A 27548-nucleotide genomic window follows, 5' to 3' on the forward strand; every position below is an offset into this window, starting at 1 on the left:
AAAGATAAGTTGTAGAGTAAGTTGTTTTCAGATCATTAAGCTCTGAACAAAACTGAAATGGATGATTTTAAAAATGCTGTCCTGCTCTACCTGCAATATGTTCATTGTAAGGCATGGCTAATAAAGAATTCAATGATTTAAGGATAATAAATTAACAATTAATAGTTAATATAGAAGAAAATGCATAAGGCATGTTCTAAAGCCTTGGACCAATTTTTAGTTAGTAACATCTAACCCTGACTGAAAGTCGGACAGCACCCATCCTTCTTGACCTTCCTCCTACTGCATTCAACCCATTGTAACCTCATTCACGACTATGTTTTCCTTATGACACCAAATGTTCAGTGCAATTATGATTATATGTTCTTTGGCTTGTTGGTATAAAACTTGTGTAGCATGCACAAAATCGATATCCAATGCTCTATGGCCTCAATTAAGTGTTTGATTGGTGGAAATTGAATTATAGTACAACTGATGAAAAATGCTTACCATGTCTCCCTTCACTCCATTTTGTCCCTGTGTGAACATTCAAACAGTAAGTGCAAGTTGGAAAATAAGTGAATTAATCAAAACATATCTCCACTTAAAAAAAACTCCTTAGAAATATCCATAGCATGTTAAACCCCACCCTATCCCCATAATAATAGTCATGACACTAAGAGATTTTATTGCAATAATGACATAATCACTTTTAGCTGAATTATGCTCATTGTCACAGAAAAGCACTGAAGTACTCAATTACTCTGTTATTTCACTTTTTGACAGGAACTTGGGGAAACTCACAGGCTTGCCATCCAACCCAATTGGACCCTAGGATGAAGGAAGAGAAGGAGATGTTTGAGCACATCTGGAAATTTCTCCACCAGGAAAAGATTATAATAATTGGCATCAGTGGCCGGGGCAGGCTTGTCACAGAACTTGGAAATATCTGTCTTTTAGAACTCCATGTTGGAAAAACTTCTTGACAATTTTTTCAGTGTAAAAAAAAGACTATTGAATATTTGTGCCCGTGCCTGAGTGACTGTGAAATGGTTTTCCAGGTCTGTGTATGACAGTCCTCGATTAACTATGTTACAATGTCTTTTCTTTTCATTGTATCCTTGTTTGTTTTTGTCCAAGTCGCTTCACTAGTGTGAAAATCTGGATAGTAACACATTTTTTTTATTAATTTATAATCAAAAGTTATAATAAAATATAATATATAAAAATATTGTTCAGATCTATATGATATACAGTATGTGCAGCAAAATAAAAGTGAAAATGATTTCTATTAATTTTCAAATAATTTAGTATGATGCGTCGCTTAACTTCAGTGGACAAAAAAATGTACTTAAATTGTATTTTGAATATTAAATAAAGAATAAATATTTAGTCATTGGCCATTCAGCATGTGACAGTGTTAATTAAGAACAGTTCATGAACTGAATGCAGATTTACATAGATAAATTAACCAGTCATTAGCATATTACCTAGAACTCAGCTCTTAGTGTATTTACAATCTCCTATCACTATATAGTCAAGAGTAATTTACCAACAAGTAGATCACTATTTGATAATTAGATGTCATGATATATTCCTTACTCATTCCTTGATATTAATAATCATTTTGTGTACTGTAAACTGTAAATTAAAATAAAAAAAATTCACACAAATCATGGTCATGACTTACTGGAAATCCTGGAAACCCTCTTGTTCCAGGTTGTCCCTAAAGAGAAACAGAAAAACAATCAAGGTGTTTGTTGTACCTTTTAAAGACATAAAATAAATCAACTGGAAGTAGATGAGTGAAAGTAAATATAGTTCCCTTCTTGGATCCCCTTGACACAAGCAGTGATAGTAAAGACTACATCAACTATGTGTAAGTGAACTCTCTCTGCACATGAGAAAATTAAATGCTGAAATTGGACACTACAAAGAAAATAAGAGTTTTAATTAATTCTAATTAAGATGTACGACTAGGGAGAGAAGGTAAATGAGCTCAATGTGTGTGTCAAAAATGATTAGGCAGCATACTCTTATGGTGACCTGCTTCTTGGACTGGTACAAGACAAATAATACCCCCAGGAAAAGGGATGAATGGAAAATAAAGGAGTAGGGGAAGGTGATTACAAGGAAGAGGTAAATGACTAATGAAACAGTAGTTACAGGGAATTCTGTCCCTAGGGAGAAAGAAGAAAAAGCGCAACATATGATTTTATAATTTGCCAAAAAAAAAAATCTTAATCTTAATCTCTTAAATCCTTAAACTCCAACTGTGGTTAAAAGTTCTCAAAGAAAAGAGAGTGGGAGTTGATTTTCTTTTTTTTGTCAGTTAAGGTTTTTCTTCTTCCACAAATTAGTTTTCACACTCAATTTTTAAGCCAACTTGAAAGGAGGGCCTAGAAATGCTCAGAAAGAAATAAAAAACCTCCATCTCTCACAAAGACCATGAGATGCAGTTGAAAGGTCTAGAAAAAGTTAGTAAGTGGGCAACACAAATAATTTCTAAAAGTGCTCAGAAAAATGGAAAAGAGGTCAGCTGATGAAGACCATGAGGTGTGGTTAAAAGCTCCAGAATGATTGCTTTAGCTAAATACAATTTCCAAGGTCAAGAATAACCTTTCACACTCACCAGCTTACAATTGGAAATGCAATTTTATCTAAATTTTGCATTGCAAACAAGCATTATCTATATAGTGTCATGAGATAACTTTTGTTATGATATGGTGCTATATAAATAAAGATGAATTATTTTCCTTAAAACAGTTTGTTGCATGTGCTTACAAAGTCATGTGTGCATGTACTATAATACATGTCTAAATATCTGAAATATGACTTCTTCCCAGCCCATAGTCAAGCTGTGAAGTTGAAAACAATTCTTGCAGTGGAAAATATCTCCATACTCATTCGCTTAACCTGATGAAATGATGTGGAAGTCGAGGCACCTGATTCACTTAAGCTGTTGTTTAATTGCCTTCTCCCCCTCTCTGAAACTCCATTGTTCCATCTAAAGTCAAAGTCTCTCATGTCAACATACCTGCTGTGGTAAACGGAAGCTTCTAAGTTTTTGTGACTGACTCGCTTTCTTAATTCATGAATTGGCTCTCACTGAATGGAGCTTCCTCCACAGCCTGTTATTCATCAAGCATGCCTATTACTATCCAGGAAGAGCTGGCACGAAGAGGTACAGATTATAATAACCATCAATTAACAAAACAGATGTGCACTTGAGTTGGCTGGTCTGATGCTGTCTTTACAAGTTGTATATTATGCATATTTTAGCCTCACAAGTTGTATATTATGCAACTAAAACAAAAAGTATTTGATAAAACACTAAACTGAGAATTTGGGGTATAAAAGATGGTGTCTGGAGAACTTACATCAATCCCAGTTGGACCAGGATGGAGTTTCTCACTTTACTTCCTGATAAAACAAGCATGATAAATGACCCAGTTTATGGCCAAATCACAGGTCGAATCCTCCTGGAACATGCTGTTGTTTCTGCACAATATGTAAATCTACATGGTTATTCTATCATTTGTGGTTCTTTCATCCAGTCTGATTAAGATTGGGTTTGGCTAGCCTGACATAAACCTGAGCCCAGTTACCTACAAACACCTTGCAAGAGTACATTTTTGTCTCAACAGAACTGAAAAGTCTGTTTGTGTCTAATGAACCTGATGCATTAAGCGGCCACTGATCTACTAAAACAGTAGCTAATATGATTATATGAGCACTGATTAAAGAGAAGAGTTTTATTGGGTGTATGGTGAGATGAAATCACTTACAGGAGGTCCTCTAGGTCCAATGATAGAAAGACCTGGCTCTCCTGGTGCTCCCTATAGACAGAAAGAAAGACAAGATGAAAACCATGAAAAACATAGGACAGAGAGAGGATTATGTTTACTTCCTCAGTCACCTCTACATATATTATTAGAGAAATTAAGCATATTGATTTTAAATCAAAGTCAAGTCAAATCAAGTTTATATTGTCACACAATGATTCACAGCACAACGTAAAGTGTAATTCTTAGATGCCTTAGGTGAAAATATCTGACAAATAGATAAGAACAAGGTAAATCTAACAATAAAATCTAAACATCTATTAAAAAGATGCAAAAAAATCATCAAACAGTGAAACAATATAACCATCATTATACTGTACAACATTCCGACTACGTTATTCGATTGTACAAGAGGCGTTCAGTGAGTGCCGATATAGAGCACAGCATGGGACCTTAACTACATCCAACTCCACTTCGGTTTTATAAATTCATTTGATTAATGGTTGTTAGCTATCTTAGATCACAACAAAAATAACATTTGATTTAAATTATGAATGGTCATCAGAAGAGGGAGGAAAAGAAGCCTGAAGCACAAACCTCCAGATGTGCTCATATGACATCAGCCGACCGAGACAAATTAGAGTCTAAGTCTGTGACTATGTCCGACCGAATAACACCCAATTACTGATATTCAGTACAAAATCATTCCCTCACTCATGTGACATTGCTTTAGTAAATTCAGAAAAAATATTGAGGATGATTGATGACTACACTGAATGTAAATAGCTATACTAGCAGCAAGTCCATCAACTGGCATCTATTCAACATTCAGTCTACTCGTTAGTTGGTGAACTGCCCTAGATATCAGACTGCTAGGAGTTTAAAATATGCCATAAACAGGATTATATCATACAAGAGATTAAAAGACTATCTTGAGCTCTCTAACATGTGTCTCTATAATCTGTCTTTCACGAGCCAAATTTAAGTTAGTACTGTCTAAAATACCACCCCTCTAAGAGTTTATTAAAGAGACATATTTGCATTATGAATGCCTAACTTTTTTCTGGCAGTCTACACACAAGCAGAACAACGATATAAAATAGTATAACATAGCTAACAGCCTTCTGTTTTGGACTCAATGACTTGAATTCATGTGTCAAAATTCAACTCTATGCAAAAGATTTGCATGGATTTACTTTGCTTGTGTGAGGAAATCTCTCAATGCAATCATTTAGAATTTTGCTTAAATTTTAGCTGTTCTGCGACCCTGCATCCTCACATTGGGACATTAGATTTTGGCTTCCCTGCACCAGAATTCTTTATTTTGCTCAACGTAGACCTGTTCTCATTCAGGAACATTTACTGAGTGATCAGAGAAGCACAATACACACAAAAAAATGAGAAGACAAGATGGCGGCCATATCAGCAACATACAAGTACATACAACATTGTATGTACAACATAGAAAGACAAGGTACTAATCCTCATCCGATTTTACAGTTGAAACTTGTTTCTATGCTTATAAGTGTCTATAGCTTGAAATGGCATACACATTTGACAAATTCTAACAATAGTAACAAGCTACAACACAGCTTAACTTGAAGTACACATGTGGACATTGGGACTTTGTTCATGCAAACTGCACCTGTGAAAAAGTAAGGAAACAGCTAGTGAAGATATGGGAAGAAACAATTAATTAGCTATTGCTTGTAGTTCAAATTAGTCTACATTGATTTTTATTATTATGTAATTCATTGTAGGGAGCATTACTCTGTCAAGAGCAGAGCAGTGTTAATTTCGTCAGACAAGCTGAGACTAAATATGTTCGTCAACGAGCCTTTTTCCCTTGACGAAGACGAGACGATGACAAGATGATACAATGTTCTAAAAACACTGACGAAAAATGTGCCAATGTGGATTTTTGTTGACGAACACTGCACCTGTGGCTTGAAAACAAACAGCATGCAGGAGAAACATGGTGTACGGACAGCGCAATCTAGAGCATGAAACGGACCTTAGAAGTCAGGCCCGACCCGGCCCGGGCCTGGTAGAATTCGACCCGAGCCCAGCTGGGCCTGTTTTGATTAACAGCTTTGTAGAGCCCGAACCCGTTTGCAGCCGGCGTTATTAAAATGTGCGCATATGGCATAACAGTCAAGAATGAGTCTAGCCTCCCCATTTGTGCTAAACACTAACAGTGATGGACTTAATTTTAACATTTTAGTAGATGCAACTGGCATAAAATCAATTTATTTATATTGAAATTTGACAATTGCATGTAAAAGATGACAGAACATGTCATAATAGGGTGTACCTGCTATTACCTGCCATTTCTTAAAAAATGAAATCAAGTGCATATTAAGTGTGTATTGAAACAACAGACAAGACACTTAGCAAAGTTGCATTGAAGATGAATTCATTCAATTCAATTCAATTCAATCAAGACATGTAATCAATATGTTAGCTGTGGAACACAAGTGAACTGGAATTAATAAACAAAAAAATATTCCTAAAATAAATAGTGTTACGGGTGCCGCTGGCTGCCGTTTACTATTTATTGTGTTCCCCAGGCAAAACCGACTGTGTAATCCCCTGTCGAGGATTGGTCCCCGGTGTTGGAGCTAAAACCGCCTTTCTGAGCGCTGTCCCCTCTCGGCTGGTTGATGTGGCTGTGGTTTGCCCAATCGGAGTCTACCATCAATCCCAGATCCAGTTTAAATAGACTGGGTGTTCTTAGTTTATGGAGGCTTTGTGTGTTTTGTGTTATTTAGAAGCTCGCCTCATATTTTGTGATTTGTGAAGGTTGGTGCAGTAACTTCTGGGATTGGGCATGGTTTGGTTTGATTTAGTGACTGATTACTCATGAAGAGATTTTTTGTTAGATTCATTAGATTTAGGGGTGCTGATTTCAATTTTTTTTTGGTTATTGATAAAAGTAGTTAGATAAGTGAGGTTTTTGTTTCTGGCTTTGTTCAAAGTGACTTAGTATAGAATAGGCTCTGTTAGAGTTCTCCTTTTGTTATTTATTTTTTCTTTTAAACAACACTCGTGCACCCTTTTTGTTCCATTTTTCCTCACCACCTTTTGTTAAAGTAAGAAAATAAACTGACAAACCTGGGACAAGTGTCATTTTTCGTATTATTTCTTATCCCTTTCTATGTTACGGCTCACCAAACGAGCCGGGTCGTAACAACAGAAAAAGACTAAAATGTTTTGACTAAAACTGGACTAAAATACCCTGTGTTTTTTAAAATTTTGAGACTTTTAGTCGACTAAAATATGACTATATAACAAAAATAATTTGTGAAAGACTAAAAGTGACTAATACTAAGAATGAACTTTGGAAGACTAAGACTAAATTGAAAAATGAGTGACAAAATTAAAACTGGAGCAGAGACATTGCTTAATGCAATTATAGGTGTCAGATGTGGAGGATTAGTCAGATGTAGATGACCCAGAAGATATTCCACCCTAGCAGAGCAGTGATGACGATAGTGAACCACCGAATGTGCAGACAGACAGATGTCAAGAAAAGTTTTGATGTTGAGGCAGGAGATATTGAGAGTCATGCTGTGGGATCCAAAGGACAAGGGACTAAACGTCAATGTAGTAATCCTGGAGTGGTACAACCAGGTCACGAGGAGCCAAGACCTGATTTTGATGCATGCTACCAAGTGACCATGAGAGAGCAATGAAGAGGCGTCTCAGCATCAGTTACTACGGGAGATGGGAAGGTGTGTGTTGTGAGGTGGTATGACAACAAACCGGTTTTGATGCTTTCCGTTGTTCGTGCTGAAGAGCCATTAGACACCTGCCAGCGATGGTGCAAGAAAGAAAAGCAATACTTGACCAGCATGGCACCTTCAACCTGAAAAGCTGAATGTGTTGGCGAGAAAAATGCTGCTCTGGGAAATCGTGTGCCCAATACAAGAGATTCAATGTGTTCTGCTGCTTGCAAATTGAATGCAACTGTAGAGAATTTCAGAGTTACAAGCAAATGGAAAAGGAATACCCATGGGAGAAAATCCATATCAGTGTTAGGAATGTGGAGAAAGTCCATGGTGCTGTACAAACAGTCTTTGGATTTGGTGCAAAATAATTGATTTGCCCTGTGACAGTGGCAATATTAATATTAAGGCCAGACTGGCCCAACTCAGGTTTCAAGGACTCCTTTATTAGCATCTCTCCTCCTGAAGGTAAACCCTATCAAAAGGACATGCATCAAAAACAAATGTGTTTCTAAATACTTCTGAACACCAAGGAAGGAAGCCAAGGATTTGTCTTCTCACGCTTGGTTTGATAGCAGATGTATCACGATTGGCCAAAAGGCATAGGTAATTATGGAAAAAGAGGGTTCAAGTCATCTAGGGATGTTTTCATTTACTTCTTGGTTTTCTACAGCATCCGTAGAGTCAACAAGTGAAAATCTACAGCTACACTGTGCAGAGATGTCCTTAGTTGTAAGAAGTCAAGGTAACAAGGCAAAGTTAGAATGACAATTAAAACCAGAGGCCCGTTGCACAAAAGTAGGATTAAGACATCCAGGATAAGTGACTGAGCTGAGCTCAATGAATCCAAAACAAGAGCATCCAGGCTTAATTGGTTGCACAAACACCAAGCCAGGATGAGCAGACACGGATTCATCAAGCCAGGTGAAACCTATCCTGGATAAGTGCGCACTCAGATAGACCCCGCCATCAATTCACTGATTCGCCATGGCAAGTAGAGCGGCTTACTTTTCCCCGCCGGAGGCAGAAATCGTCATGGAGGCATACGAGGACGTAAAAGACATTTTTTTTAAAAAAACACCGCCACAGTGATAAAGCAAAGAGAAAAAGCATGGCAAAGTATTGCTGACCACCTAGCCTGTTCTAGAGGGGTAGTAAAGTATTATGAGCTCTTTTAGATACGATGGTGCCTGACCATGAAGAGCTTTGTAAGTAAGGAGAAGAATTTTAAATTCTATTCTAGATTTAATAGGTATCCAATGCAAGGAAGCCAAAATGGGAGAGATGTGATCTCTGATCTTGGTTCCTGTCAGAACACGTGCAGCAGCATTCTGAATTAACTGCAAAGTCCTAAGAGACTTATTAGAGCAGCCTGATAACAAAGAGTTACAATAGTCCAGCCTTGAAGTAACAAATGTGTGGACTAGTTTTTCTGCATCCGCCTGAGAGACGATGCGTCTGATTTTAGCGATGTTACGTAAGTGGAAGAATGCAGTCCTCGAAATTCGTTTTATGTGGACGTTAAAGGACAAATCCTAATCAAAGACAACTCCAAAATTCTTTACAGTGGAGCTGGAGGCCAGGGTGATCCCATCTAAAGTAACTAAGTCTCTAGAAAGAGAGTTTCTGAGGTGTTTGGGTCCAATTACAAGAACTTCAGTTTTGTCTGAATTTAACATCAAAAAATTGTAGGTCATCCAACTTTTTATATCCTTAAGGCATGCTTGGAGTTTAGTTAACTGATTGGTTGCATCAGGCTTGATCGATAAATATAATTGGATGTCGTCAGCATAACAATGAAAATTGATAGAGTGACTCCTAATAATGTTCCCTAAAGGAAGCATATATAAACTCAATAGAAGTGGTCCAAGTACAGAACCTTGTGGGACTCCATGACAAACTTTGGTCTGCATGGAGGATTCATCATTGACGTGAACAAACTGAGATTGATCTAAAAAATACGACTTAAACCAGCTTAGGGCGGTTCCTTTGATGCCAATTTGATGTTCCAGTCTCTGTAAAAGAATTTGATGGTCAATGGTGTCAAATGCAGCACTAAGATCTAACAGGACAAGTACAGAGATGAGTCCTTTGTCTGATGCCATTAGGAGGTCATTTGTAACTTTGACTAATGCGGTCTCTGTGCTATGATGCACTCTAAATCCTGACTGAAAATCCTCAAATAGACTATTGTTATGGAGAAAGTCACACAGCTGATTAGCTACAGCTTTCTCAAGTATCTTAGACAGAAAGGGAAGGTTTGATATCGGTCTGTAGTTGGCTAAGACCTCTGGGTCTAGAGTGGGCTTTTTAAGAAGAGGTTTAATTACAGCTACCTTAAAGGACTGTGGTACATATCCTGATAATAAAGACAGATTAATCATATCCAATAACGAATTACTAACTAGAGGTAAAACATCCTTAAGCAGCCTGGTTGGGATGGAGTCTAAGAGACAGGTTGACGGCTTAGCTGCAGAAAGGATTAAAGTTATTTGATGAAGGTCGATGGGAGAAAAACAGTCTAAATACATATCAGGTTTTACAGCTGTTTCAAAACTTGCTGTATCAGAATGCAGATCAATGCCTGTTGAGGGCAAGAGGTGATGGATTTTGTCTCTAATAGTTATAATCTTATCATTAAAGAAGCTTATGAAGTCATTGCTACTTAGACCTAAAGGAATAGATGGTTCAGTAGAGCTGTGATTCTCTGTTAGCCTGGCTACAGTGCTGAAGAGAAACCTGGGGTTGTTCTTATTCTCCTCTATTAATGAAGAGTAGTAGGCTGCTCTGGCATTACGGAGAGCCTTCCTGTATGTTTTGAGATTATCTTGCCAGACTAGATGAGATTCTTCCAGTTTAGTGGCACGCCATTTGCGTTCAGATTTACGTGCCTCTTGCTTTAATTTACGAGTCTGCTGGCTATACCATGGTGCTAGCCTTCTTTGTTTAATTATCTTCTTTTTCAGAGGTGCAATAGAGTCTAGAGTTGTCCGTAATGAGCCTGTAATACTATCAACAAGATGGTCTATTTGTGAGTGGCTAAAGGAAGTAGACAAGTCCTCTTTTACAGTTAGACATGGCATTGAATTCAATGCTGAAGGAATCACTTCCTTAAATTTGGCTACAGCACTATCAGATAAACATCTGCTGTAGAAGCTTCTACACAAAGGCTTATAGTCCAGTAGTATGAACTCAAAGGTTATTAAAAAATGGTCAGACAGAAGAGGATTCTGTGGGAAGACTATTATATTATCAATTTCAATGCCATATGAAAGAACAAGATCAAGAGTGTGGTTCAGACAATGAGTCGGTTTATTTACACTTTGACAAAAGCCAATTGAGTCTAATAGAGAGATAAACGCAGTACTAAGACTATCATTGTGGTTGTCCACATGAATGTTAAAATCACCTACAATAATTACTTTATCTGTTTTAAGGCTCAAGCCTGATGCAAATTCTGCTAATTCAGATAAAAATTCAGAATAAGGACCTGGAGCTCCTGTCACACCGTGGTGATGTCAAGCTGGGTTTTTGTCATGTCTTGTCATTTCCTGTTTTATTTTGAAAGTTAACTCTCCTCTCGTTTCAGGTCACTTGCCCTTCCTCATGTGTCACCAGTCTGATTGTCTTCCCCGCCCTGATTGTTTCCACCTGTTCCCCATTTCCCTCATGTGTATATATAGTCTGTGTTTCCCCTTGTCCCGTGCCGAAGTGTCTTCGTTCCTCAGGACGTTTCATACAATATATTCAAAGGTTCATTCCATATATTCAAGGTTTCATTCCATATTCAGATTTCATTCATATATCAGATTTCATTCATGTATATTCAAGGTTTCAATCAATATATTCAGACCATTCAATTAATTCAAGGTTTAATTTCCTGAACGACATGCCATAATATATAATATATATATATATTACACACAATACACAACACACACACACACCACACACATACATATATAATAAAAATAGACAGCTAAATATATAAAGTAAACAGTAGACAGTAAACAATAAACTCTTCACAGTAAATAGTAACATACACCGAGGACTGTGTATGGCACAGCTGATATATGGGGTCATTGTGATTGCTTTAGCAACCGAAATGTAATCCCCCGCGATGACGTAGTCAGTGAGGGCCCGACTGAAAACGCCCCTAAGCAGTCTGTGAAAACCAGCTGCAATGCCTCATTTGTCCACGGGGAGGAGCAGTGATGTTCCGCTCTCACCGTAGACCGTCTAAACTAAGACACATCTGAACAGATACGCTGGGGTGAGCGGGTGACCCGATCAGCTGAGACAGAGCACAATAATGGATGTGGCTAGTGGTGCAAAGGATCATCATGATCCGTTCATATCGCCCCCCACAGCACCAAGTATTCCGCGGATCGGTTGATGGGAAAAACAACAAACTAACCCTTAAAAAAGTTACAAAAAACGGTTCGGACGTCTCGGGGCTGCCAGGCCTGTCTGTCAGACCTGCAGATACAAGCGAGGGTTTATTTTTTTAATTAACAGTTTATTTGGAGGGGAGGGCTTGGTTTTGTAGAGCGGCAGAGACGAGGCGTTTTTCTCTAAAAGTCGGTGTACTCCACGGCAGCGGTGCCCTCCATTTGCAAAAAGAATTGAAGAATAACAACAGCAATAATACCTCCTATTGAATATTTATCAAAGTTTGATCGTTGTGAGACGCCATTTAAAAAGGGAGTTTCTCGTGTTTTTTAAATGCCGCTTCCACCTGGACAGCTGCCTTTGTTTACTCCGGGAACAGCTGATCGTGCTAAAGAACACGCTGCACCATACATTAGGACATACTTTGGGTCTGATCATCGCTTCTTCCAGGACAATGATCCAAAACACACAGCTGCTGGAGCATACATGGCGTCCGAGGGGATCAACTGGGTGAAAACTCCACCAGAGTCACCGGACTTGAATCCCATTGAGCTGTCTGGCATTCCAGAAAGACTTTATTCGCAAGGAGGCAAAGCCAGGCCACAGAAGGCTCGTCAAGGCCATACAGATGTTTTGGCAAACAGAGTCACTGTGGCCTTTTGCAACAGACTTATCTCTAGACTTTCAAAAGTTGTGCGGTGTATTATTAAATGAGGGGGGACATAGTGGAAAATAAACAGTGGTGTCCAGTAGAATAGAAACATAACCATATACTGCAACTTTATTAAAACCAAACATACTTGATTTCATACTTGATTCACTCGTAATTCTTTCCATTTACTGTGTGTGTGTATATATATATATATATATATAATATATATATATATTAGTATTATTGTATTATTATTAGAAATGTTATTATACGTTTGTTTTGTTGATTTTGCATGCGTGCTTTTGCACTTAAATACATAAAATTGCAAAAAAAGATTCTTGTTTCAAGAATTTCCATTTAGCCATAATAATATCCACGAAGCGCCAGTAAAACACAGTAAAGACGTCACATCCATGATTGTCTGTCCGGCATTTCCGCTCTGATTTGTGTGACACGTGGGGGGAAAAAGGCCCATCAAGTGCAAACAAAAGGTTGATACCTACATAACAAAGGGCTTCCAAAGGGCTGTTAATCACCAGGTATCTCCCTTTTTAAATGGCGTCTCACAACGATCAAACTGGGATCAAATATTCAATAGGAGGTATTATTGCTGTTGTTTTTCTTCAATTCTTTTTGCAAATTTTTAAGGGTTAGTTTGTTATTTGCATGCAGATGAGCGAGAGAGAGTGCGCGACACAAGAGAAGAGACGCTTCAGTAATTATGTAAAGACTAGTGGTGGCCAATATAACTGTAGATTAATGCGCCAATGCCGGCCCGGCATTAGCGCGATCAGCTGTTCCCGGAGTAAACAAAGGCAGCTGTCCAGGTGGAAGCGGCATTTAAAAAACACGAGAAAAACTCAAAAACTTTAAAAACAACATTGCTAGAGAGATCAGGACTCCACAGAGTTACAGCGAAGAAAACAAAAATGAACAAAAGAGAAAAAAAGTCAAAAAGCTACCTCAAAGGCTGGACAGTTTTGAGAATAGATTAATGGTGATATTTTTTTATCGCCTGATAAGAGTCTCACTTTAACGCAGCACGTTAACACAGCACGCATAACGGCCCACCACTAGTAAAGACAGAACAGACTAGATGTTGTTGATTTGGTGAATGCTGACATGTTAGATATAAACACCTTAAATTTAATTTCAATTCATGAACACGCTCAAATCATACGGCTACTGATATTTATACAGTAGTCAAACCAGCTGCATTTCCCAATCTGTGATCTGTGACACTGGGAGACCAATAAGCCCATTACTGTAAGCGCAAACACAGGGTTTGAGCAACGAGAATGCAACGAGGTGTGTAAGCTACATCATCTCCAGGTAGAACAACTGTAAATAAGTTCTGTGGAGAGAAGCGCCATCTCCTGGTCATACCTGTAATCACATGAATGGGTGGAGTTACAGTAAAAAATAGACACGCCCAGGAGAAGGAGGGGAGTCTCTCCTTTCCCGGGACTTTGCAGGGAGCCGGCTGGAAGTCAGCTGGAAGACGGCTGCCATTCAGCTGGCGTTCAGCTTGAACGGGAACTTTTAAGTTGCTACTACGGCAATATGCATATTTTGGCTCTATATGCAATAAACTCAATGTAACCCCCCTAATTTAAGTCAAGTTGCATTGATGAACTTAATACAAACCCCTAATAAAACTGCAGCAGATAGAGTAACATCAAGTACAGATTTTGATTTTTTGTTCCTGTACGTGCTATGTTGGCAGATACTGCAGTTTTACCATCTCTGTTGCACACACTTTTGCAATTCATGAACCAAGTGGGAGATATAACAACCGAAAGTGAAATTTGTCTTGCATGTGATCTCCAACTTGAGGCCAATATCAATCTCTTCTCTCCCAGTCGGCAGCTCATATTTATGGTAACTCAACATGAACAAAGAGCTAGGATTTAACTGTTGCACAACGCACAACTAGCAATATTTAACTCAGTATATACTCTGTTCATTTTGAGAATCTCCTCATGTTCTCTGCAGTGGCCTCTAAAATGTCTCCCCACTTTCTATGGGGAGTCTTAAATTAGAACTTTCAGACGCTTATGTGACAAATCGTTACTATTGTGTTTCATGGTGTAAAGAGTTCAGGTAATACAACCAGGGTGGGAAACCATTCACATAAGTGACTCACAATCTGTTTGAAAATACAGTCATGATATAAATCACATACTACCTGTACACACAATGCACTGCTCTGGTTTCTAACCACCAACACCACCACCACACTAACTCGCATTTTAGGAAGGACTGAAATGACAGCCGATTTATGTTTTCTTTTTTTGCTAAGACTCTACTTTATTTGTTACAGTATATCGAGCTCCGGGTCCTCGAATTTTATCGGAATTGCAGAATGCATCAGACTTGATCCTTAAAACAGATAAAGTAATATTGTAGGTGATTAACATTCATGTAGACAACCACAATGAAGTCTTAGTACTGTGTTTATCCTTTGTTAGACTCAATTGGCTTTGTCAAAGTGTAAATAAACCAACTCATTGTCTGAACCACACTCTTGATCTTGTTCTTTCATATGGCATTGAAATTGATAATCAATAGTCTTTCCACAGAATCCTCTTCTGTCGACAATTTTTTAATAACCTTTGAGTTCATACTACTGGACTATAAGCCTTTGTGTAGAAACTTCTACAGCAGATGTTTATCTGATAGTGCTGTAGCCAAATTTAAGGAAGTGATTCCTTCAGCATTGAATTCAATGCCATGTCTAACTGTAAACAGAGGACTTGTCTGCTCCTTTAGCCCCTCACAAATAGACCATCTTGTTGATAGTATTACAGGCTCATTACGGACAACTCTAGACTCTATTGCACCTCTGAAAAAGAAGACAAAAACAAAGAAGGCTAGCACCATGGTATAGCCAGCAGACTCGTAAATTAAAGCAAGAGGCACGTAAATCTGAACGCAAATGGCGTGCCACTAAACTGGAAGAATCTCATCTAGTCTGGCAAGATAATCTCAAAACATACAGGAAGGCTCTCCGTAATGCCAGAGCAGCCTACTACTCTTTATTAAGAGAGGAGAATAAGAACAACCCCAGATTTCCTTCAGCACTGTAGCCAGGCTAACAGAGAACACAGCTCTACTGAACCACTATTCCTTTAGGTCTAAGTAGAATGACTTCATGAGCTTCTTTAATGATAAGATTATAACCTATAGAGACAAAATGAATCACCTCTTCCTTGCCTAACAGACATTGATCTGCATTCTGATACAGCAAGTTTGGAAACAGCTGTAAAACCTGTTATGTATTTAGACTGTTTTTCTCCCATCGACCTTCATCAAATAACTAATCGAACCAGGCTGCTCAAGGATGTTTTACCTCAAGTTAGTCATTCTTTATTGGATACGATTAATCTGTCTTTATTATCAGGATATGTACCACATCCTTTAAGGTAGCTGTAATTAAACCTCTCTTAAAAAGCCCACTCTAGACCCGAGAGGTCTTAGCCAACTACAGACCGATATCAAACCTCCTTTTCTGTCTAAGATACTGAGAAAGCTGTAGCTAATCAGCTGTTGACTTTCTCCATAACAATAGTCATATTTGAGGATTTTTCCTCCTAATGGCACCAGACAAAGGACTCATCTCTCTGTACTTGTCCCTGTTAGATCTAGTGCTGCATTTGACACCATTGACCATCAAATTCTTACAGAGACTGAACATCAAATTGGACAATCAAAGGAATCGTATTTCTTAGATCGACTCAGTTTGTTCACGTCAATGATGAATCCTCCATGCATACCAAAGTTTGTCATGTAGTCCCCACAGGTTCTGTACTCGGACCACTTCTATTTAGTTTATATATGCTTCCTTTAGGGAACATTATTAGGAATTACTCTATCAATTTTCATTGTTATGCGACGACACCCAATTATTTATCGATCAAGCCTGAGGCAACCAATCTTTTAACTAAACTCCAAGCATGCTTAAGGATATAAAAAGTTGGATGACCTACAATTTTTTTTATGTTAAATTCAGACAAAACTGAAGTTCTTGTAATTGGACCCAAACACCTCAGAAACTCTCTTTCTAGAGACTTAGTTATATTAGATGGGGATTTGATTGTTCTGTCTCACTGAAACCTGGCAGCAGGAGGATGAATATGTTAGCTTAAATGAATCCACTCCTCCGAGTCATTAATACCATGTTCCTCGAAGTACTGGTCGAGGTGGTGGAGTTGGGAGCCATATGGACTCAAGTCTATTAATAAATCCTAAACCTAAACTAAATTATAATCATGGGAAGCCTTGTTCTTAGCCTCACTCACCCAACCTGGAAAACTTCGCAGCCAATTTATTTGTACAGTATATCGAGCTCCTGTCAAACCGTGGTGATGTCAAGCTGGGTTTTTGTTATGTCTGTCATTTCCTGTTTTATTTTGAAAGTTAACTCTCCTCTCGTTTGAGGTCACTTGCCCTTCCTCATGTTTCACCAGTCTGATTGTCTTCCCCCGCCCTGATTGTTTCCACCTGTTCCCCATTTCCCTCATGTGTATATATAGTCTGTGTTGCGGAATTGGCAGGTTTGGAAGGAACTTTAATTGTTTCCAAGCTGCTGAACACAGTCTACGAAAATTACAACAAAAATGGCTACTTTGTCCAGCACTCTAACTATAACAAATAACTCGTGCTACACTCATGAAGATGACAACACTAAACTAGAAAGAAAAGCGCTTCACCAAAATGGGAAGGAATAAATTAAGAAGATTTTCAACCAAAAACACTCACTCAAAATGAGGAGGAACCAGAACTATCTATAGCTACGACCTATTCTCCTAAACTGGCTAGAAAACAAAAAACGATCCCGGAGAATGAAAAACTTAATCAAAAGAAAAGACAATCAAACAAAAACGATCCCGTAGGACGAAAACAGGTTACAAAATACTATCATACTACAACTTAAGGCTATGAAACTACAAAACAGGAAACGTGAACAAGTCTTGAAGACAAGGGAGGGCTTGGGTGCATCGACGGAACGAACGAAGACACTTCGGCACGGGACAAGGGGAAACACAGACTATATATACACATGAGGGAAATGGGGAACAGGTGGAAACAATCAGGGCGGGGAAGACAATCAGACTGGTGACACATGAGGAAGGGCAAGTGACCTGAAACGAGAGGAGAGTTAACTTTCAAAATAAAACAGGAAATGACAAGACATGACAAAAACCCAGCTTGACATCACCACGGTGTGACAGGAGCTCCAGGTCCTTATTCTGAATTTTTATCTGAATTAACTGACGTTCAGACTTCAAAATCCTCCCGATACCCCTGCCTAATACCCTGCCCGTACTTCTGACAAAGAAGTTAGCTCAATTTCTAACCGTGGCAGGCCTACAACAGGCCAGGCAGCTGCTTATTGGGCCAACCTGAGCATGCCCTCCACCTCTCAGGAGTGCCCCAATACAGTAAGGCATGATCTCATTATGCCTTTGTCTGTCTGTCGCAGTCGCTGTGTGTGAGTAACGTGCCCAAAGCTGACCCTGCTTGGTCTCTATGTGGATGATTCTTATTGTATCTAAACAATAAGAACTGACTAAGAACGGACTGACTCGTTGTCACTCACTTTTAGCTATAGCATCCACACGTTACACAAGATGCCGTGAAGTCTGACAAAGTTTCATTCCATATATTCAGACTTCATTCAATATATTCAAAGGTTTAATTTCCTGGCATGCCGTAGTGTGTGTGTGTGTGTGTTGTGTATATTATATGTGATGAAGTCTGAATATATGGAGAATGAAACCTTGATATATTGAATGAGTCTGAATATATGGATGAAACCTTGAATATATTGAATATTAAAAACTCCCACAATGTCAGACTTCGTTGGCATGCCTGCAGCCATCTTGTTGTGACACTCTGTAAAAGCGAGTTGCAGCGATATTAAGCAATGAGGACATAATAAATACACTGGCGAATGCGTGCCGAAATCCTCCCGAAAAAGTTCGCTCAATTTTTAACCGTGGCAGGCCTACAACAGGCATAAAGTTTCGCCATAATCTCATTATGCATTTGTCTGCATCTTGTCCGCTGTGTGAGTAACGTGCCCAAAGCTGACAATGTGTCATGGATCATAAAATACTTTCAATACTAGACTAAATATTCACCCTGCATTGGTCTATGAATGTGGGTGATTCCTATTGTATCTAAACAATATATGAAGAGCTTCTCTTTCTTTCAGTTCATGAAATCCCTGTAGCCGCAGCAGTTCCTCCAGTCCCGAAGGGAGCGAACTTCCTTCCACGAAGAAAAACCCCTGACCAATACCGTTTTTCTTCGTGCTTTGCGGTAACGTATTGTGTCACTTCCGGTATCGGTGTTGTTGCCACGGTGCTCTCTGCTCTGCTCACCTGAACAGATTTCCGTATATTTCTCACATCAGCGGCTATCTACTTATCTCTGCACTACTCTTTGACTTGTTCTGTCTGTGCACAAACAGGTCTCTTAACTCTAGTAACCACAATCTGATAGTTTCACCAGTTTCTGTTAGCCACACTAACTAGCCTAGCTATAGCAATGGCGTCTCTCTCCTCTCCTCCTCTCTCCTCTCTCCTCTCCTGCTCTCTCCTCTCCTGCTCTCTCCTGTCCCGTGTGCCACATGTTCAGTTACTCCTCCTTTAGTGATAACGGTACTTGTAATAAATGTAGTTTATTTGTTGCTTTGGAGGTGAGGGTCAATGAGTTAGAGGCACGGTACCGCACCACCGAAGAGTCAGTAGCTCAGATAGTTAGCCAGTCCCCTGTAGCCGGTGCGTACAGCCCCCAGGTAGTTCAGTTAGCCGTCCCCCGGTAGTTCCCGAGCAGCCGGGAGGCTGGGTGACTGTCCGAAGGAGGCATAGCCCCAAACTGAAGCCCACGGTACACCACCAACTGCTCCACGTTTCAAACAGATTTTCCCCGCTCAGCGACACACCCGCTGAGGGCATTGTGCAGCTCCATAGTCCGAAACGTGAAGTTAGCGACACCGGGGACCATAGTTAAATGCATCCCGGGGGCCAGGCGGGCGACATCGAATCTTCTTTGAAATGCTGGCTAAGGTAAGCGTAATACAGTAAGATTGTTATTCACGTCAGCGGTAATGACACCCGGTTACGCCAATCGGAGGTCACTAAAATGAATGTTTCATCAGTGTGTGAATACGCCAAAACGATGTCGGACTCTCCGTAGTTTTCTCTGTCCCCTCCCCAATGTGACCATGATTGACATGTTTAGCGCCATGTCGTCATTTCACCGCTGGCTGTCGAGGTGGTGTCCAGCAAACGATGTGGGCTTCATAGATAATTGGACACCTTTCTGGGGAAAACCTGGTCTGATTAGGAGAGACGGCATCCATCCCACTTTGGATGGCAGCAGCTCTCATATCTAGAAATATGGCCAAGTTTATTAGCTGACCAAAACCATGTCGACAACCCGAGTTGAGACCAGGAAGCAGAGCTGCAGTCTTACACGTTCTCTGCGCTCCATTAGAGCAGTGGGCCCACCCAGTCCTTTAGTTAGAGACTGTGTCTGTCCCCGTCCACCCAGTCCTTTAGTATAGAGACTGTGTCTGTCCCCCGTCCACCTACATTTTTAAAGATAAAAACAAATAGAAGAGGGTTCATCATAAAAACTTAATAAAAATTAAATCAACATCTCCAACAGTCCAAAATAAGAGAATTAAATGTGGACTCTTAAATATCAGGTCTTTGTCATCTAAATCTGTCTTAGGTCAATGAATTAATATCTGATTATGATATTGATTGTTTCGTCTCACTGAAACCTGGCAGCAGGAGGATGAATATGTTAGCTTAAATGAATCCACTCCTCCGAGTCATTATAATACTCATGTTCCTGAAGTATGGTCGAGGTGGTGGAGTTGGGGCCATATTTGACTCAAGTCTATTATAAATCCTAAACCTAAACTAAATTATAATTCATGTGAAAGCCTTGTTCTTAGCCTCACTCACCCAACCTGGAAAACTTCGCAGCCAATTTTATTTGTTACAGTATATCGAGCTCCTGTCACACCGTGGTGATGTCAAGCTGGGTTTTTGTTATGTCTTGTCATTTCCTGTTTTATTTTGAAAGTTAACTCTCCTCTCGTTTGAGGTCACTTGCCCTTCCTCATGTGTCACCAGTCTGATTGTCTTCCCCGCCCTGATTTTTCCACCTGTTCCCCATTTCCCTCATGTGTTATATAGTCTGTGTTGCGGAATTGGCAGTTTGGAAGGAACTTTAATTGTTTCCAAGCTGCTGAACACAGTCTACGAAAATTACAACAAAATGGCTACTTTGTCCCGCACTCTAACTATAAACTAAATAACTCTGCTACACTCCCTGAAGATGACAACACTAAATAGAGAAGAAAGCGCTTCACCAAAAATGGGAAGGAATAAATAGAAGATTTTCAACCAAAAACACTCACTCAAAATGAGGAGGAACCAGAACTATCTATAGCTACGACCTATTCTCCTAAACTGGCTAGAAAACAAAAAAACGATCCCGGAGATGAAAAACTTAATCAAAAGAAAAGACAATCAAACAGAAACGTCCCGTAGGACGAAAACAGGTTACAAAATACTATCTATACTACAACTTAAGGCTATGAAACTTACAAAACAGGAAACGTGAACAAGTCTTGAGACAAGGATGGCTTGGGTGCATCGACGGAACCCTATTAAATCTAGAATAGAATTTAAAATTCTTCTCCTTACTTACAAAGCTCTTCATGGTCAGGCACCATCGTATCTAAAAGAGCTCATAATACCTTACTACCCCTCTAGAACACTGCGCATTCAGGACGCTGGGTTCCTTGTGGTTCCTATAGTTTCCAAAAGTAGATTTCACTTTCACTCTTTCTTTCTTTCTTTCTTTCTTTCTTTTTCTTTCTTTCTCTTTCTTTCTCTCTCTCTCTTCTCTCTCTCTCCTCTTCTCTTCTCTCTCTCTCTCTCTCTCTCTCTCTCTCTCTCTCTCTCTCTCTCCCCATCTGTGGACATGTCTCATTAATGCATGTTACTAACCAAACTTCCCCGGAGTTTCTGTGCTCTGTCGTCCAGCAGGTTCTCGTGGATCGTGGCTGCTGCTGTGATCCTGCACGACGTCCACTACGCATATTATTACTGTCATTATTACTACCATATCTGCTACTGTGGTCATTTTATCATTCATTGTAATTCATTGTCATTTTATCAGTCATTGTAATTGTACAATATGTTTGTGTTGATTTGTCCTGTACATGTGACATCCATTGCACGTCTGTCCGTCCTGGGAGAGGGATCCCTCCTCTGTGGCTCTTCCTGAGGTTTCTTCCACATTTTTTCCGTGTTAAAGGGTTTTTGTGGGCAAGTTTTTCCTCACTCGAACCGAGGGTCTAAGGACAGAGGGTGTCACTCCCTGTACAGATTGTAAAGCCCTCTGAGGCAAATGTATTTTGTGACTTTGGGCTATACAAATAAAATTGATTTGATTTGATTTACTTGCGCTAATTTAAGCAGACTTGGTTGACCATAGATGACCAAAGTGACAAAGGACAAACCAAAAGCAGAAAATCATAGGATAAAGTTTGTCTTTGACTGGTGCTTCCAGTGCTACTTTTAAATTGCATACTGCTATGGCACATACTCCTAAACTTACCTTATCCCCTGCTTGTCCCTTTAAGCCCTGGGATCAGTCACAGCAGACACAGTCGCATGCAAAAAGTTGTGAAAAGGAGAGACACAAGAAAGAGAGGAACCAGTTTTAGAGACATGGAGAGGGTTCGGGTCATGCATCATCCTTAGGACTAGTGGGGAGGTGATGAAAAAGCTATGGAAAGCTTTATGTCTAAGTTGAGTGGAGCTAAGTGAAAGCTAAGGCCTCAGTGTGCTTTAAACAAACTGCTTGTTAGATCAGCTAACACTGAAACATTCTTTCTAACAGTGGAATCAGGGTTCCAACTAATATTAGGCAGTTTTTTTTATTATTCATAATTTTCATCACAAGTGCAACATTAGTTACTTTCAAAGAAAGAATGTGCAGAAAAGGGAAGGAAATAGGTAAGGGCGCATTAAAGTGTGAGGGAGAAAAATATAAAACAAAACAAAGGGTATAGCCTCTCTAACTGTACTGCCTAATCCTTTCAGTTTTCCTTTTTAAGGCAGTTGAGGTTAGGGTGCAGAGTTACCGACACACGTTTTAATAAGCACGCGCGGAGACAACGCTCATCCAAGTCATTTATTGAACATAAATCTCCGATTGACTTTCAAAACTTATAAAACAAAATTAAACGAGTAACTTAACAAGCAAGGTCCAAAAACATTTCGGCACGAGTGTGTGGTCGGAAAACTTTAACACTCCGCCCATAACAACTCCAAAACATTCATTGATAAAATTAAATAGCCACCTGTCTGTGGGAGGCGCATTACAGACGTCACCATCAGGTTGAAATAAAATAAACATTTCTCACCTTTATAAATTTTAAACTAGGATGGCTTAGATAATTTCCTTCATAATAATTTCTTTTATAAATAAAAAATACCACAATTAACTGAAACCAAGTTTATATATTTTCTAACCTATTCACTAACCTTCCCCATAGTGCCCCAACCACCTGACCCATATATATCCATCAATGGAGACCAAATTCAAAATTTGTTGCTGAAGTTCTACAACTAGACTTGATTTGGGACCTAGCAGACGATGCCGAACATATGTTGTCTCTTCAGTTTTTCTCCAGAAAACTGAGTTTGTTTGGTGATTGCTCCCTTAATTGGTTAGTAGTTGGTACAACTATGTTCATGTAAAGCATACTGAGACCTTAATGATTGCTGTGTGGTAAAGAGCTACATGGAACCTGAGAAGAAATACAGCAAGTGCAACATCAAGATGGACTTTTCTAACACACAACCAAATAAGGGTTAAATAATGTCACTTCACTTCCTCTGAAAGGGGTCTGAGTGAAACATATCTCTATTCGGAGGGTAGAGTTAGACTGACCTGTCAGTTCGCCAATACTTTTTATTTAATGAGACATAAACAGGTCAATGTAACTTATTACATATTTCAGAAATGTTTGTGGTTCATAAATATATCTGGTGTTAAATCTCAATAAAGCTCAAATTCTATGAAATATGTCCACATCCAAAAGAAATGTTCAAAACTACTCAAATGAATTGTGTGGTAACCCTTTGAATCACATAATGTTAACTCTACAGTAATTAAATACCAAAGTGAAAGTGATTTTGTAATAAGTGGTTATATTTCTAACTACAGCCTGGATGGACTGAGAGAAAAATCAAGCACAAACTGTCTTAAAAAACACAGCAACATGTAATGACTATATAATGTACACACGAATAGAGCCCCAGTATCACACGGTATGCATGTTCGTCATCGCTATGTTTAAGATGATTCTCCACCATCAAGACTTTACACATGTGGAGTAGATACAACACACTACCAATGTCTGGGGAGAGGGAGATATAAATCAACAGCCTTCACAAACCCACTCAGAGCTGAAGTCTAATCACCTAAAATAAGTTAAATCACCAGTGGGATGGACAATAGGTGTGCAGGGGCACTGTTTTCCTTAGAGCTGATATGTTGCTTTAGTCATTGGCCATGTCATAATGATTGTAATCACTATCATATATGTGCTTGATTTACAAACTGAAGTCACTCACCATTCTTCCAGGAATTCCCATACTTCCTTTGTCACCCTATTGACCAATGCAAATTCAGAAGGAATAGAGGTCATTAAGATGGTTAGATTGAAGACTGAAGTGAACTCTTAAAGGGATACTATGACATAGAGACTTAACATTTCTTTCCTGTGATACATAATAAGAACATCAGTTGCTAGACATCACTCTCATTGCTTTGTTAGCACTGTTAAATTGATCACTGGACCCAACGGATGCCGCTACTGATAAAGAGACACTAATACTAAGTATGCAGAGTTTGCAAAAGCTTCTAATGCAATGGTATCCATTTAAGGGATGGAATCATTAATGATGAGAGGGCTTAGTCACTTAACCCCATGCCATGCCTAATGTTAAGAATAGAAACAAGCATTGCACCATACTGTGATGGAAGGAAAAACAAACAAAAAACACTTCACGCAGCTATGCCTAACCCAAGATAATCCTGATAATTTGAGATGTTATAATAATCCAGCATCTTTATTCACACGTCATACCGTATCATACACTTCTCTGTGTTTCAATCCTCTTTCAAACCTTTCTTTCAACTTCAATCCTTTTTAATACATCTCCCCTTGCCTTTGATATTATAGACTGCAACATCTTATTACTAACAGTTCAAGTTCTACAGCAGCTTTCTGACAATGTGTAAAGATATCACAAGTCAGAATAAACACCTTTTACGAACAGGAGTTAAGCTATGTGAATCCTGGTTTAGTCCCCTTGTGGTTACCTTACTTTGCTGCTGTCAAATAATACTGATTTAGATTTCTGTGAGGATTTATCTTGCCAGTTGTTGTGTAAATAACATTTATTTTATGTCTATCTGTCCTGCTGCCTGTCTTCCTGAGGGTTCTCGCTTTAATTACCCATGAAGGGTAATTTTTACTTCTTTTTTTTCTCATCTGAAGTTTTAGTCATTAATTTAATCTGAGATTCCACATGGGGCATTTTTCACAACAGCTCTGTTTGAACTGACTGTCTGGTGGTTGCATCAGATGTTGGAACGACTCATGTTGATGTCTGAATTAAATGGGAACTGCAAATTTTCTTCCTGAATAACAAACCTGTTTGCCTAAGGGCTGGTGTTAGCTGCTAGGACATGTCACAGAATGTTATAACAACCATTAGTGTTAATGAAGATAAAGGTGATGCCTGATTTTCACATTTCAGTCAAAATAAGACCACCCCTCATCTCATCTTAGCAGTCTGAATCTGAAGCAGTTTTCATTCCTAGTACATGTGCTGATATATGTGATAATATGTGCCATATTTTGTAAATACTATCAGGCTACCCCCCTGATTTAAGTGATTTAAGCCCCCCCCCCAACCCACCCCGACCCAGCCACGCACCCAGCTAGCCAGCCAGCCAGCCAGCCACCCACCCACACACCTATGTCACAAGTAGTTGTGATACAGTTTTGCAGTTAAAGGCACATATCTAATTCATTTCATTCTTAAATTGCAAGTCAGTAGCCAAGGAGTTAGTATTTGGTTATAAAGACTTATACATTATGTAAAACACAATGATTTTCAATTCTAACAGATCATCTTTCCACAAAAGAAAACCACATCCTCTTTCCCTCATTTAGTCAGACTGCTGGTAATTTCATTTCCTGCTGTTTGATGGGTGTAATCAATCATAAATCCTAAAAGGAATCTCTTCCTCAAAGGAAGAAATGGGGGCTTTACTGGTCGTAGAGGGCCAACGGTAGGGATGGCCACCTGTTGTCATGATAGGAACCATGTTGGTTTGACATGCTGAGGATGCAAATTTAACAGAGAGAGAAGGGTAAAGGCAAATTCAGACAGGATCCTGCACTGTGGTGAAAACACAGGTTTTTCCACTCATTTGGGTGGGAGTATTCTATTTTGGCTGTGGTGGTGTGGGCCACCAGCATCCCGGCCAAAAAACGCAGCGACTTGAGTTGAGTTGGATCTAACTTTTAAGAAAAACACATCCTGACATCACGCTGTGGCCGCCAATCAGACACAAAGAAGTTTCAATTGTTTTATGTCTGATTGAGAAAGAGACACAGAGAAAGGGAGAGAGCGAGCAAGCTTTGCTCAAAAGACATGGACAGTGAATGAGAGGATGAGCTGCTTATTCAGCAAAATAAAATCTCCTGATTGTTTCACAACGATTACTGTGCAACCCAATTTGCCACAGTGCCCGAACCTGTCTGAATGCCACCTTAGACTAAAGAGGAAAGAGAGCTAGAGATGACAAAACAGAAGCAGATTTGTTTAGAGAGATTAAATAAGCATCACATTCGAGGTGGAGTAGAAATAAGGACAAACTAAACTAAAACAGCCAAGAGGCCATGGCAAAATCCAGCCAATAGCTTGTGGTGTTATGACTAGATAGGGGTTATGGGTAGATTAGGGTTTAAAAGCTATAAGCACTCAGTTCCAGTGCTGTACTGACATCTGCCATGTTGAATGTATCTGGATGGTTTAATGGATGGTAAAGCACCAATGGTTCAGGTGATGCCTGACTACCAAGTGTTCTTCTAATCTAAACCTAGTGTGAACTCTTGCTTCTGGAGACAATGTCTCCCCAGTCTAATATTATGTCATGTTATGAGCGTTTAATGTTAAGAAAAATTTGTGTGTTCTGTCTGTTTGCCTTCCTGCAACCCTGATGCTAGTTGTGTGCTCAATGGTCATGTCTTCACCTGACCCAGGCCTGCATACATGGATAATACTGCTGCATTTATTGTTCTTTTAGGCTTGTTCATCCATCTCTCTGCATACTTTGATGCAACTAATTTACATTTTTGTGTTCTGTGAATGGCATGTATGTGTGGTGTATATTCACCTTTCTCAATTCAACTGTAATATTTGTTTCATGTTTTTCACTGTCGATCCAGAACAGAAAAGCAACAAAAAAAATTTGCATTTATCTTAGAATTACTGATAAGCTATGATAAAATATATTCAGGTAGATTACACCTAACCCCTAACCCTTTTACATAAAAAAAAGTACTACAATAAATCAAATGCACTATTTTTTGTGCTAACTACAAAACAAATTACTGTGGCTGTCAAAATGGTATAAAGTATTACACAATTTGATAACCCACTATAGGCTATCTGTCATATACCAACCAGACTGAGTAAGGCTGTGCCAGAAAAACACCAGACTTTTAATCAAAATGAGCTACAGACAAATTATGACCAAATAAAATTATCTTTTTATTTGTAGGAAAAAAATCTTAGGTGTTTGTGTTCTCTTATAAAAAAGTGCAACTTACATGGTCATCTTAAACAACAAAATACATAAAAAATATCTCCTTTCTTTAGAAACAATCTC

The 27548-nt window shown here is 39.1% G+C and overlaps 1 protein-coding gene across 14 annotated transcripts in view; it reads right to left on the bottom strand.

The window, feature by feature from the left end:
* Positions 1-27548, bottom strand: part of LOC104939034 (collagen alpha-1(XIII) chain) — a 93190-nt gene that overhangs the window by 12569 nt on the left and 53073 nt on the right. For 9 of the 14 annotated variants that reach the window (XM_027276342.1, XM_027276337.1, XM_027276336.1 and 6 more), the window contains 6 exons: positions 24215-24250; positions 22188-22214; positions 3768-3818; positions 1670-1705; positions 784-810; positions 490-516 (listed from right to left, as the gene is read on the bottom strand). In XM_027276342.1, coding sequence (XP_027132143.1) covers positions 490-516; positions 784-810; positions 1670-1705; positions 3768-3818; positions 22188-22214; positions 24215-24250 — 204 coding nt within the window. The remainder of the gene's footprint in view (positions 1-489; positions 517-783; positions 811-1669; positions 1706-3767; positions 3819-22187; positions 22215-24214; positions 24251-27548) is intronic. The other 5 variants (XM_027276345.1, XM_027276341.1, XM_027276347.1 and 2 more) reach the window with 3 other exon arrangements.

Source organism: Larimichthys crocea, unplaced genomic scaffold (assembly GCF_000972845.2).
Source record: "Larimichthys crocea isolate SSNF unplaced genomic scaffold, L_crocea_2.0 scaffold342, whole genome shotgun sequence".
Lineage (NCBI taxonomy): Eukaryota > Metazoa > Chordata > Actinopteri > Sciaenidae > Larimichthys > Larimichthys crocea.